At 40.2% G+C, this 15,010-nt stretch overlaps 2 protein-coding genes across 2 annotated transcripts in view; one reads left to right on the plus strand and one right to left on the minus strand.

Annotated features, from left to right (window-relative positions):
* Positions 1–263: 263 nt before the first annotated feature.
* LOC123775071 (isovaleryl-CoA dehydrogenase, mitochondrial) overlaps positions 264–15,010 on the minus strand; it is a 15,716-nt gene continuing 969 nt past the window's right edge. Inside the window, exons 2-9 of the mRNA XM_045769899.2 lie at positions 14,182–14,271; positions 12,542–12,763; positions 12,193–12,354; positions 11,098–11,263; positions 10,689–10,782; positions 9,346–9,436; positions 4,443–4,611; positions 264–4,231 (exon numbers count right to left, since the gene is read on the minus strand). Coding sequence (XP_045625855.1) covers positions 4,098–4,231; positions 4,443–4,611; positions 9,346–9,436; positions 10,689–10,782; positions 11,098–11,263; positions 12,193–12,354; positions 12,542–12,763; positions 14,182–14,271 — 1,128 coding nt within the window. The 3' untranslated portion in view covers positions 264–4,097. The remainder of the gene's footprint in view (positions 4,232–4,442; positions 4,612–9,345; positions 9,437–10,688; positions 10,783–11,097; positions 11,264–12,192; positions 12,355–12,541; positions 12,764–14,181; positions 14,272–15,010) is intronic.
* LOC123774954 (uncharacterized) lies at positions 2,227–2,943 on the plus strand. The gene has a single exon (XM_045769655.1). It carries the CDS (start codon positions 2,227–2,229, stop codon positions 2,941–2,943), a length of 717 nt encoding a protein of 238 aa, XP_045625611.1.

Here is a 15,010-nt window from a genome sequence, read left to right on the forward strand (position 1 = left end):
TACCCCATCCCCTCGCCCAAAAAAAAGAGCATTCCCCTCCCCAGGTCACAGTTGCTAAGTAGGCTCAACCCCCAGATGAAGGAACATAAGGGTGTGCATGGGTCTCTTTACACATTCAACAAATTGGGACATATTTTGCTTCTGCACCACCACAGCAAGCAGGAGATCGGAGAAGCTACCCTTCCTTGCCTCTGGGCGGGCATAAGGGCCCCTCACCACATCAAGGCACCATCCACTTCAAGGGTCAGGTATAAATAACTTCATTTCATAAGGGTAAATTTCTTTATTTACAACAAAGTAAGCTATACAAAAATAATTTATTTTTTTACAATTATACAATACTGAACCCTTACACTATTCCAGTCTCTGATTTTTTCCTGTGCGCCACTCACAATATGTGACTTTTCCCATTTGGTCCATTAAATATTGTAAAACAAGTGCAGTTTGATATACTACTACTGTATTAAATATCTGTGCCAGTTGAGGGTCAAGAAACCTTTTGCAAAAGACATGCACACACACACACACACACACAGCTGCATTGTGTTTACTAATATACCTACAGTATCACACAACCAAACTTGCAACTAATTTAAAAATTACTTCATGTTAAAACAAATTCCTAAAGGAAATAATGAATTAGCTTTAATAATATGACTTCAAATCAAGGTTAGTCTACCCACTGGCTAATGCAAGATCTTGCAGCTAACGCTGTGACTGATGCTATTTTTTTTTTTTTCATATGAAAAAGTTTGTTTTTGCTATGTTTAGTTTAAAAAAAAATAAAAAAAAAGTTTATTTTACAGTTTGCTATGAAAAAAAGCAAACCAAGAAAGCTACACAAACTATTTCACTGACATAACTAAGCAGTTTTAAACCATACTGTTCCAGAAAGTCTTGACATTACCCACAAATAACCACAAACAAATTATGCAAAGAGATATCCCTTTGGCTTCAAATTGCATTACATTTTATTGTGCTTTTATCCCATTTACTGGAAAAGTATTTCACCTCCCCTCCACAGTTATTCTCTAAAATACAGTATTTACATTCAAAGCAATATGTAACACCGTAAGGTGTTTGGTTTAGTTTTATTTAAAAATATATATGGAGATACAAGAGTCACAGACAAGGATTTGAGAGGCGCCAGTTTGGTCGGCCTGAGTCTCACACCTCTAAGCGTTAATGACCTCAAGTGACCCGAGGTCAGATCATGCGAATTCCACCTTGCTTCTGCTAATCTGATAATTGGAGCCTGGTAGCTTTCAAACATGCTGACGTTTAAGGAGTGGCTTGGTAGAGTGCCTGAGGCTATCTACTTGTGGGCGGAGTTAGTTACTAGGTTCCCCAATATATACTCGGAGAGCAGAGCATAGAGGAAGTCACAAGCAGGAGGGGAAGCTTGCACCTAGCACTGCCAGGTGGGTAAATATTGAGCAGCAACGTGAGCACTTCCCTCCTGATCTTTTGCGTGGTGCCTGAATAGGCATCATGCTTTTCAGAGTGAAGGTGCGGTTCCGAGGAACCGACACCACATACAACAAGGCCGAGATCATGGACCTATTGACCTCGACCTCAGGGGTAGCACCCATCGACGTCGTTATGGACGTTAATGGACCCCAAATTCTCTTCAGTAGTGAATTTGCACTACTGGCTAATGCACTAGAAGATGCACTTCTTGCACTAGAAGCCCTATTCACCACGACAACGACCACTGCACTCGAGGCAAAGGGGCTAACACTCCTGCCTCCCCTCCAGTTCCAGGCTGTAAGGACAATATTCATTCACAGAGTGAGTGACATCATCGCCGAACAGCCCATCACTGTGATCGTGAAGAGCATAAACGCTCTGAACCGATCTCTCACAGCCATCTCGGCCCACCTCATCCAGCAGGGTGAAAGCGGGAGGCCAACCCTCTAGATCACCCTCAAGACTCTAGCAGAGGCTACTCTCGCGGCCGACAACGGCCTCAGATGCTGTGGAGTGGCCTGCACACCCCACCAGATCACCAGGCAGCGTTACTTCCGCCTTCGTCAATGTTTTAGGTGTTATCAATACACCCACTACGCTCAGAAGTGCCAAAACACGCTGCAGAAATGCAGCATTTGTGCTGGGGAACACCATCACAGGACCTGCACAGCCACCATCAAGCGATGTCTACTCTGCAACGGTGAACACACAGCCGTTTCTCAAGACTGCCCATCCAGGCAGGAAGAAATCAAGAAAATGATCGACGCCAGACCTCGCAATTCCTCTCCTAGAGTGAAATCATTCAACATTCAAGAAGAAGCCTTCCCAGCACTCCCGACAAGTGGCGCGCAACCAAACTACTGGACCAGCAACTCCCGCGCCAGCCACTCACAGCCTCAGACGACACCTCTGCTCCAAGCCAGCCAGCCATCCTCACTCTCACCGCCTCCAGCCACCCCTGACAGCCCTGTTGCAGCTCTGATACACTTCGCAACGGAACTCTCAGGTGGAGATCTCAGAGAACGGTACAGAATACTTAAAGAACTCTACAAGGAGAACAACCTCCCAGCGTTTGTGATACCAGAGGCCATGTTCACCGCCTGCTCTACCACAACAGAGGCCAACCCTACACCTGTGACACCTGCGAACCCGGCTCCAGAAAGCATCAGCACACCGGCGGCCACACCGATCACAACACCTGCTGGAGCACCTCCTGCCACCGAACCTGCACCTTCTCCTGCCAGTGAACCCGCGACGGCGCAGATCTCTACAAAGCCCAAACCTGCCTCTACAAAGCAAGAAACAACACCAGCTGTCGCCGATAATAGACCCTCAACACTGCTCAAGACCCACATACCCTTTGAGGAGACCTACCTGGTGAACATCGAAAACCGGTACCCCAGACTGTCGACCTTCTACGTCGGCCTAAAGGACCCAACTTACACTGATGCAGATGGAAATACCATACCATAATGTCTACATTCGATCAAGAATCTTTTGAATTGTGCACAACACAAGGAATGGTCACCCCCAGAAGATTCCTAATGTCTAACGACGACAAGAAGCCTACTAAATTCGTGGATGTGAAGAAAAGCCAGTTTGTCAGCGTACGCCCAAACGGCAATACTCATTTCGGTAACACCAGGGATGACCTTATCCCAAAACTAATCCTGTGCCGTGCATGGCGCCCTCAAACTCCCAATGTTTCGTTAGGGTGCATGGCGCCCTAATGTTTCTTGAACATTAAGTTGAATGGCTTAAATTATGATACTTATCATGAAAAATATAAGTGTTGAATTTATTATTTAAATTGTCTTTAACTTTGTTCCCTAGAGTTTTGAGTGGAGGTGAGAAAGCCTCTGCGGTTTCTGGTTCCATGATTTTAATGAGTACATGATACAGATGGAACAGACTAATAATGACCTTCGTGATAACATCTTTTGAGAATATTGTGATACAGACAAGTTCCATTCCTTGTCCTGTATGTAATGGTCTTGAATAGATGGTGGCAGCATTTCTTCTTCTACTATCTACTTTTCTACTTCTACCTATCTACTCCTCTCCAACCTCTCCCTTTCAATCAATGACCCTCCTCGCTCCTCCCACCTCTCTACCCCTCTCACCCCAAACCCTCACTAATTACTTCATTATTCATCTCTTTTTCCTTTCGTTTCTCTTATGCGTTTGTGGCAGTGAAATGTATTCGAGAGTTCTCTCTGGAGTTTCGGGTAGCTGATCAAGTTACGGCGCCTTGTAGTACCTGCACCTAGGTATTCAAATACCTAGGTTACAAAGTGTTGAATGAGAGAGGCTGTAGTAGGAACTCTGGAGGGTGCTCTAGAATAGTTAGCTAACTGAGGACGGGATAACAGACTAGAGGCAGCTGTTTCCCCCGGCCTCGTTAGTTAACTGGGGGGTGGAATAATTGGACAAGAGAGAGCTATTTCCCCCACCCCCCATTACAAATATACTGTATACACCATTTTTTTACAAATAACTGAGAAAAAAATACCAGTAACCCTGCTGAAATAGTTTACCTATTGTATTTCCTACGATGGCACAATTAAATTTAATATATAATCTATATTGCAAATACTATATACACCAGCAGGAAAATTTAGCCCAATTTAGCTATACTCTGAGTTTAGAGCTCGGCCAATAACCATACGACGTATTTCACTGGTTCCTGCACCAATCTCATACAGTTTGGCATCTCTGAGAAAACGGCCAGTAGGATAATCGTTTATGTATCCATTGCCACCTGACAGAAAATATGGATTGGTGGTTAAAATCAATATAATGATAGAAAAGTGCGATATATCTTGTATTAATATGCAGTTCCACTAAACAGGCAACAGTTTGTAAAGATTATTATTACTAGACATACCTTTAAATACTATACTATTACTGTATATATGTAACTATATCTATATATTCATTTTTTATATTGTGGGGGCTGCGGAATAACTTACCCAGACACTGAATGGCATCAAGGCACACCTGAGTGGCCTTCTCAGCACAATAGAGGATGACACCTGCACAGTCCTTGCTGCTGACGTGTCCCACATCGCATGCACGACCCACCGAGTACAGGTAGGAGCGACAAGCATTCAAAGAGCAATACATGTCAGCTATTTTGCCCTGAAGGTAGAAGTGCACTTGAATAGTGTGAACTATAACAAAAGTATTATCAGAATTGGGGGCAGGGGAAGATTACAGCAAGAGGTAAAAGAAATATACAGTATTATTCAACATTTCACAAATCCACTACCAACGACATATATACCCACTACCATATATATCCACTACCATATATATATATATATATATATATATTAGTGAACGTGAGGAAGGATGGTGAACATGTCGTTGGTAGTGGATTTGTGAAATGTATATGTATGTATGTATGTATATGTATGTATGTATATGTATGTATGTATATGTATGTATATGTATGTATGTATGTATATATGTATGTATGTATATATGTATGTATATATATATATATATATATATATATATATATATATATATATATATATATATATATATATATATATATATATATATATATAATCTCATTAACACTTTCGCGCTCTCGGCGAAGGTCACTCAGCCAACCGTATGTGCGCGCGGCGTTTTTATCGCTTAAGCGTAAAAACAAAAATGTGTATACTCTTTTTACTTTTCTGACCTTAGTTTTCATGCTACGTATTTCATTTTGGTACCAACGTGTTCGCAATAAAATTCTCTAGAAGAACATCAGTAAAAAAAGTCACGAAAGCTAGAGAGATACCAGCATGAAATAAATAACTACGAAGATGAGTCGCCGTGAGCGCTCAACAGCAACAAAATGTTTTTACTCTTGGGATTATTATCACCTCTACAATTGTCCTACAGCCTTAATTTTGGTATCAATGGACTCCCAATAAAATTCCCAACACGGTGATATGAATATAATCGTAGAATAATGGTCCCGGCCCACCCGCAAGAGTGTGGGAAGTGGGCGCACTGTTACCCGGTAACGGTGACCGGACGACACACGCGCGAAACGTTGCTTTGAAAGTTTATACTTATTTCACTGTTCTGATATTATTATTGTATGTATGTCATTCATTTTTGTGGCAATGTTTTCGCAATAGAATGTTCTATGAGCTAAATTATACTACACAAACTTGGACCAAATAGGTGTACTTACCAAGGGAAGGCTGGTTGTGGAACAGTAAGTTGAGCATTTGTTCTTCACTCCACCTTCTTCAGGTTCTTCATTCCTGAAGTTGCTCAACAGATGGTTTGTAGGTGGAGTGAAGCTGTTGCGGGTGGTTACTTCTTCACCACCCAATACACCTGTTTCCGGTGGTAATTGGTGTAGCAGGGAACAACACAGAGTGCAACACCACAGGTCTTGCATCCATAGTTCGTGTCCTTCCTTTTACCGGACCGTGCGCATGCATGACACTTGAGACGTTTGGGCAGTCTGTAAATTTCATGTTTCAGTTTGTAGTTCATGCGATTTTCTGAATCAACAATAGGGCGGCCAGGTCCTCTCGCTGGAGGTGTAACAGGAGTTGCAGGAGAGTCAGATTCATCTGACAAAACAGTTTCGTCAACTGGCAGTGTGGCAGACATGTCGGGTTCAGATTCGTTGTCTGCTTCATCTTGAAGTGGTGTAGTGAACAAAGGCCGCCTCACACCAGATGGTCCGGGAGTTGGCATGGCGTCAGCATTGGCAGGAGCTGTGTCATCATTTATGTCTGGAGCGTGCCGCAAGTGTTGAGATGATGATGATGTTTTAGGCCACTCCTCTGTGTCCCAGTGCAATAGGGCCCAGATTGCCACTTCGTGGAACTGTAGCAATGTTAGCTTTTTTCGATCAGTTGTGTTGTATTTGTACAAAACATAGGCATTATGCAATGCCATTTGCAGGAAATAAAAGGTAATCTTTTTGGTCCACTTGTGAGTTTTCCTGGTAAAATGGTAATATTTAACCATTTGATCGAAGTGGTCCACACCTTTCATGAACTTATTGTACTCGCAAATTGCAGTCGGTTTGTTCACTGTTACCTGTTGTATTCCACTTGTTCCGTCTCGGTTGCGAATTCGCTTCCTTCGCTGAACTCGCTGAGTATCTGCATTGTGGATGTTGGTAATGATTGAAACCACTCGCTTGTCTTTCCACAGGAGAATGAAGGTATTATCTTTGCGGCGGTATACTGTGGTATCCAGTGGAAGTTTACCCTTGGCTAGAGCTTGCAATACCTTTGGGGCGCCACGTAGCATTCTAATTGTGCCACATGTGTACACCCCAAGTTCTCTCAATGTTTCTGTCAGGGTAACCGAGTTGTAGTAATTATCCATGTACAAATGGTAACCCTGGTTCACTAAAGGCTGCATCAACCCCGTTACTGTATCCACTATCGTCTTACCAATACCTGAGTATACGTCAAAGTCATATATGTACCCAGAGACAGATTCAGCAAGCATATAAAGTTTCACACCATACTTGTCTGGTTTGTTTGGATTGTACACTTTGAAGGATAGTCGGCCTCGCCATGCCATTGTACCCTCATCCAAACACAACTCTTTCTTGGGGATGTAAACTTGAGCAAACCTCTCTTTCAAGTAATCCATCACTGGTCTCACTTTTATCAACTTATCACGATTGTTCACGGGCACTGCATTGGTATTGAATGTGTGGAAAAACTGGTTTATATGCTGGAATCGTCTGGACGGCATGAACAAGCTGAAGAAACGAGCATGCCATGGCTTTGCTGTTTGCCAATACATCCTCACAGTTGGGAGCCTAATTATGCCCATCAATATGAACAGTCCTAGGAATCGCGACATTTCACTCACCTTCACTGGGGTCCAAATATCCGATACATTTTCATTGGCCATCCGGAATAACTGCGAGGCGTACAAATTTGTTTCAACGGTAAAGAACTCAAGGAGGGCACGCGTGATGAACAATTGAATATAAGCCAGTGCACTAGTAGGCTTGGGAATTTTCAGTCCAGGATCTCCAGTAAAATCATCAACAACTGGAGAAGTATTGCTACGACTCCAGCCCTCATCAGCCCCAGCCTGCCGAGTACGTACTGTACGTGTACGCCTTTCAGCAGGCTCGAATGAATCCTCATCACTTTCCTCATCACTTATACTTTCAGAATCACTTGGTGCAATTTGTTGTGTGTTCCTACGACGAGTAACATGTCTGGTAGCAACTTTTCTAGGTAGCCTAGATGCACCACATGTGCGCCGAGATGGAGGAGGAGGAGGGGGTCGCGGTGCCTCCTCTTCCTCGGTGAGGGCCTCAGTCTCCTCATCACTCGTTGCCGTATCATTCCCTCTAGCTCTAGGTACACTATAATCGTTGTGGATTCCAAAATCTTCCTCCAATACCTCTACATCACCTTCAGCTTCTGATAAATCCTCCACAAGGCCTGGAATTTTCGTTGGTGTGAGCTTCACTCCGCCCCACTTCTTAAAAATTTGGGTTATTTTGTCCACTCTCGATGACCTGGAGGCTTCCTTGGGCGTAGAAGTGCTTGGGCCTTGACCTTGATCCATTTTTGATGAAGTAATTGGGTATAATCCACACAGAAACGGGTAAAAATGCTCGAGTTTGGCGCGTGAGGGGAGCGTGATCGACTCACGACACGTGACAAGAAAACAATGGGCCCGTCACGTGACCGGGTAGGCCGACGCGCCAGGCGGCCTAGTGGTGAGAAAGAGAACTTCATGGCGCGTCGTTTGAAACAAACCCCAATGAAATCGGATTAAAATTGAATTTTATACAAATATTTTAAAAGTTGACATAACTTTATGTCCACTATGCGTTTACGTTAGACGAAACCGAACGCACCGGCGCGTCCAGATAGCGCGAAAGTGTTAATAGTACAGTAGTAGGATTTATGATTACGTGAAGCCGTTTTGCTTTTACCCGCAGCTTAACGTAGTCATAGGGGTGTTTTCATATTTTTACCAACAGCTCTTCACATAATTCATAGCGGTATTTAAAAAAAAATAATCCCCCCCCCCCCTCAGGCTTGCATAGTTCCCAGGGTCATTTTTTTCATATCATTTCTCAACTGCTCCCTCCCATCATATATAATTTTTCAAAGGGAAATTAAAAGGCTCCCTCCTAGGTCCTGCCATTTTGCTCAAGGGGATTAAATGGCCGTCTCTAGTCATCCCAAAATTTTGTCATCTCAGTGACCCTGCACAGACATCGCTAATGGTCAATGACGTCAGTCGATCTTCATCCCCCCCCTGAATAAATCAGTTTTCTGGTATGGTGTATTTATTCCCATTTTTCAATAATTATGGCAAGAGGATTAAATTGCCGGCTCCTGTCGCACTTAATTTCCGTTACTTCGGAGACCCTGCACAGACATTGCTAATGTAACTAAGGTAACATCGCACAGTCCTGGCATATATCTACACTTGTATAAAACCAGTTACTCATTACACCATTAACACACATTACTTCCTCCATATAAACTTTAACATAATTTAACAAACTCTGTAGTGCAATGCCATATATAGAGTTGACAAAGCCCTTTTCTATTAACTCTGTTCATGGCATTTATAGACTTTTTGGCTCTCCAAAGTCTATAAATGCCATGAACATCTTACTCTGTTTCCCATGCTTTCCTCATTCAAATATCTGATTTATACACTATCTTCCACCACTGAAATCACTTTATAAATTACTAACCGAATAAATATATTGTGTAAATATACATAAAATATAAATACAGTACTGTACATTCTTTCATGAATTAACATTTTAGGCAATAGGCTTAATGACCAGTGTGGCCAAGAATGCCAACTAGTGTACAATTTATTGCACTACAAAAAAGCTAGACTAACCTGCATTAGTTGGAATTCCCCAATTCTTGTGTTGAATTGCTTACGAATGTGAACATACTCAAAAGCGACATCACAGGCTGCCTGCATCAATCTGTAAATTGAAAATTATTTCCAATGCAAAGACACTAAAGAACGTAATTCACATCTTTATTTGAAACAATACCTCTAACCCAAACTGACCGCACATTTATGCATACCTCCTCTGCTACATTTTTTTTCACTTTGGGAAGATGCCCTATCTTGAGGAAGTAGTTATAAACAGCATTATCATAAGACATTTCAAACACCATCAAGTGTTAAATAAATACATCAAAACATTAAACATGCTGGCACGAGAATCACACAAAGGAGGCCGTCACAACTAGCTCATACAGATATGTAGATATGATAAAGCCCAGTAGGCTCAGGAATCTGTACACCAGTTGATTGACAGTCGAGAGGCGGGACCAAAGAGCCAAAGCTCAACCCCCTGCAAGCACAATTAGGCGAGTACAATTATGTGAGTACAGGAAAAAAAATGACTAATGAGAATGAGGCTTTTTATAGGCCTCATTCTTTCAAGACTTAGGCCTCAGCAAACATAGTGTACAGGTAAGAGAAAACATAGGAAAAATCAGGAGAAATATACAAGTACTGTACAAATATTGGTAAACGAAAATAATTATTTATTCAAAGAGTAGTGTGGTGATGGGGGACACTGAGCATACCAGAGAGGGTTTTGGGAGTTCTTCTACACCCCGAGCCCGAGGTCGACTTACCTGAGTAAAATAAGTGATAATTTGGTCCAACAGGTTGTTGTTTGGAGTGGCCCGCAGACCCAGACCATTGTGCAAGATGGTATATTTAGTACAGGTAAAGACTTGAACCAATAATGGTTGGAAAGGGGCAACATTATTTCTACAGCATTGGTAATGCCATGGGTCAATTATTTCAAAGGAGCACCATTATTTTCCCAGCAGGGGTATTGCCATGAATGAATGAGTCAACTGATCTCTTAACTGGATAAAAAGCAGCAAAGAAAACAATGGATGGAAAGAAATGCCAGAAAAATGTATTTGCCATGAAGAATGTGTGTACCGTATATACCTTTCACACAAAATAAAGCACTAAGCTTACAACAATATTAGCAAAGTATTTTTTTACTCCTTAATTTGATATAGTACTGTATAGACAACAGACAAAACAAAACTAACAAAAATAAGCAATAACAGATGTTAACTCAAATTTCAAATGTTGCACTTATAATCTATTTATCCATTTAACAAATAATATTTATGAAAATTTACAGCACAGGGCACATTAACAAAGCCAATAACCAATGCACTAAAAGGCAAATACCGTACCCAACAGGTCCACCAGCCAGTATAAGTCTCTCGAGGTCCAAGCCAGAGAACAATACATAGATGCCACCATTGATCTTACCCAGGATGTTCGTAGCTGTGGGGAAAGGATCAGCCCATTACATACTGAATATATATTGAAGCATATTCATAAATACTGCAACAATACTATATACATTCAAATATATTTTATAATAGGGAATGTGTAGTTTTAGTTATATAATTTGTATGCAATGATAAAATTACCCTTAAGAGATTTTTCTGCAGGAATATTAGTCCTTTAACAGTTGGAGTACTATTACAGGAAAATAAATAATCTTTTGCCTCTATACTTTATGACTATAATATATACATACAAGGACCCCAATTCTAGTGTACAATTGATATTACATTGCAACAGGGTATAACTTGCCTGGTACTTTACAGTCATCAAAGATGAGCTCACAAGTATTCGAACCACGAATGCCCAGCTTGTCCAATTTCTGGCCTGTGCTAAAACCTTCCATGCCCTTCTCTATGAGGAAGGCTGTTACTCCACGTTGTGGCTTGTGTGCATTTGGATCCGTTTTTGCGTACACCTGAAAAAAATTCCACATTACTCTAATTGTAATGAGTGCCTCTTTCTGGCGAGTCTCATTGGTGGCTCCCCGAGTTATTGTCTTCGTTCTTCAGTTACTCCCCCTCCACACAACTATACAATCCTTCCTTTGTTCTTCAGCTGCTCCTCCTTACACAACCATACAAGTCTACCCTTGTTCTTCAGATGCTCCCCCCTCACACTACACACAAAAATACAAGCCTACCTTTGTTGTTGTTGATAAGACCCCCAACAGGTACAAGCCCTTAATCTGAGAGTAAATTTGCTCTTTGTGGGGGAGACATCTAGAAAGATGGGTTTCCCAGCCAAATCTTTCCACCCCTTTCTTGCAGAAATATGGGCCAGTTTCCATCAGTGTTGGATGATGGGGTTGCCCACAACCCTAACCCCATACATGATTAAAAATATTTACACCTCAAAATGTTTGACAATGGCATGAAATATTGCCATTTTTATTTTTGTTAAACTCTTTTTTTCCTTAGCAAAATTTTGAGCATTACGATTACTGTACCATAGAGCTAATAATGCAGGAATTATAATATTTTTGTAATTTTCATTAAAATATAAAATTCTGTCTTTTACAGATCTAGCCAGCAAGTTTTATTTTGCCAACTATGCTAAGTTGCCAACTATGCTAAGGCAAAATATCTTGATCAAGATTTGTATGAAATTATAACAAAATACCCTTTACAAAAGGGAATCTCACTAATGTGATATATCAATGAGAAAATAAATGGGAGCAATGCATTCAGCAAGGTGAGAGGTGCAAGAGAACCCAAGTGAATGGTTCGAATCCCCTCTACATTGCTCCAATTGATATTCTAACATACCCAATATTAAATAACCTTCAGATAATTTGTTACAATCCTTATACAGTATTAATCAACAGGCTTTATTTGAATATCTTACCACTAAAACATCAGCATCAGGTCCATTTGTTATCCAGAATTTGCTACCATTAAGGATGTACGAGTCACCTTTTTTCTCTGCCTTGAGTTTCATGGATACCACATCGCTGCCAGATCCTGACTCAGACATGGCCAGTGCTCCAAAATACTCCCCCGAACAAAGCTGTGGAGCATCAGTTTAAAACATTTGGAAATTGTACAATGAATATTATTCCTCTCTAACTTGTTTTCATGACTGTGCCAAAACGTTTGTTTCATTTAATAAGTGGAAGTGATACCTTGAAACACTTCACTACATTGGTACTGTAATTACATTTGTATTGAGTCTATGTATGATAAATGCTACTCACCTTTGGAAGATACTTCTCCTTCTGTTCTGTTGTGCCATTGATATTGATCTGATTAACACACAAATTAGAGTGTGCTCCATATGACAGTCCAATACCACCTGCTGCCCGAGAGACCTCCTCCATGACAATGACGTGATCTAAATATCCCATGCCAGAGCCCCCAAACTCTGGACTTGCTGTAATTCCTAATAATCCCAAGTCCCCCATTTTACGCCAAAACTCCTGTGGGGTGAAAGAACGACACAGTAAAACTATGCAATTATAAAACCGTCTTACAGTTCCAAAACAGTTCCCCATGCTGATCTAAAATATTTACACGAGTGTTGCACCTGTCTCCTTGTGTCTATTCAACTTTTCAAACTCCTTTAAACAAAATTTACAATTTTTTTTTTTTTTTTTTTTTTTTTTGCACAACTAATCTTTACATATATTTTACTACCATAGACCTACAGTACTTCTTTTGTTATTGTTTCACATCAATTTGGATTTTCAGACTACAGTACTCTATTCCTTTTTCTTATCATCAACTGCATTTGTTACTTTTTCATCCAACCAAGCACATTCTCGCATTCTTTAACATGCATTACAGCAGTATACAGTACTTGGACTATACCTCGAGTGGGTTCTAGGAGTTCTACTGACCAAGCCTGGCACTCTACTCGTGAGAGCTTGGTCCAACAAATTATTGCTTGCAGTGGCCGGCAGGTCCACGTATCCACTAAAACCCAGTTGGTCTGGCACTTCTTGCAGAATAATGTCTCATTTTTTCTTAAAGTCCACTTTTGTTCTGGCAATATTTCTTATACTGTACTTCCTGGGAGGATATTGAACTGTAGATCTCTGATTTTCAGTGTTCTCTAACTGTGCTTATAGCACCTCGACATACCCTTTGCATTACTAATCAAATAGTCCAACTCTCACATGAAACTAAATAAAAGTGATGATGTTTCAGTTCAACCTGGACCCTAATCAAGTCCTAAAGATCCAGAATGGACCAAAACACTGTCAATTACATTTTATATACTGTACTGTAATGTATTTGGGTTGGGTTACTGCATTTGTTTTCAGCCACATTATTGTGACATGTTTTCTGCACTACGAACCGAACATTTCTTTTATTTCTTTCTAGAGGTGAAAATTTTTTCACTTTATAGTTTACAGTGATGCCCCATCATTCACTCATTCTTCTTATACATAGCATCACTGTATGAACAAACAGTATTAAGTATGCACATTTATAAAACACAATTATGTATTATTTAGTATGTATTATCACAATTGACTTAATATTACTGTATATGCATATAAATTTGATTTGACAAAATTGCATATTGCATTCCATATAATACATGTTAGAAAGACTAGGCCTAGCCTTGAGGTGGGGAACATTTTGTCATACAAAAACCATATTTTATTCAGCCAAGATTTCACAAGGCCACACACACACACACTCTGCACCACACATTCAAATACGTATGCCAAAAACAAATTTACAGATCAAGTTATACAAATTTAAATTTCTTTGGAAGGTCACACTAGAACCATAAAAATCTACAGGTTCCCCACCCCCTGGCCTAGCTTATACTGCTCATAAGACTGCGGTTTATGACGTAAAGCAATTCAGTTACGAATTATCTTACCCGTAACTCTGGAAAATCATTCTTCTTGTCGATGTCTGCTGCCTTCGGAGCCAATTCTTTCTGGCAGAAATCGAAGACAGTCTTCCGCAACTATCAAAATATTTAAGATAGTACAGTACTAGCATGTAGAAATATTTTAGGAAATATAAATATGATGTGACAAGTGCTATAAGTTAATGAATAAATGTGTGTATGATTGATAGGTACAAGTTAATAAATGGGTGAATGATTAATACTGTACTGTATAGGTTAATGGGTGTACAGGTATGATTACTATGTACTGTATATGATAAATGGGTACTGTATATGGTAAATGGGTACTGTATATGATAAATGGGTACTGTATATGCTAATAAACTGATGGTGAGAGACATAGGGGGGGGGAGTAGAAATAGCCTAAGCTACTCTATCCTTTTGAGATGTATTTCTTTCTTGTCTTAATAAAACTTGCTTGAACTTGACAGACATAAGATAACAAAATGACTATGATAATGGGTGAGCCTGTATAAACACTTTTGAATTTGAATAAAAATTTCAATTACAGTAGTTTAAGTTATTTTCACAAATGTTTTCAAAAGTACTAATTACAAAATAATGTACACTAATACATATACAGTATTCTAGCAATGAATTATATTAAAATAAAATAAATGAAAATTAGTGTTTAACCTAGGATTCGGATATAATATATATTTTGGTGGTACACTTTATTAAGACTGGAAATCATATACTGTACTGTACTTTAATACAGCTTTAAGTACTGCTGGATTAAAGAACGTTTAAGTACTTTAAGTAAGTTTAAGGTTGAAACTTCCTAATTAATTTTTCC

The sequence above is a fragment of the Procambarus clarkii genome, chromosome 92 (genome assembly GCF_040958095.1).
Source record: "Procambarus clarkii isolate CNS0578487 chromosome 92, FALCON_Pclarkii_2.0, whole genome shotgun sequence".
NCBI lineage: Eukaryota > Metazoa > Arthropoda > Malacostraca > Decapoda > Cambaridae > Procambarus > Procambarus clarkii.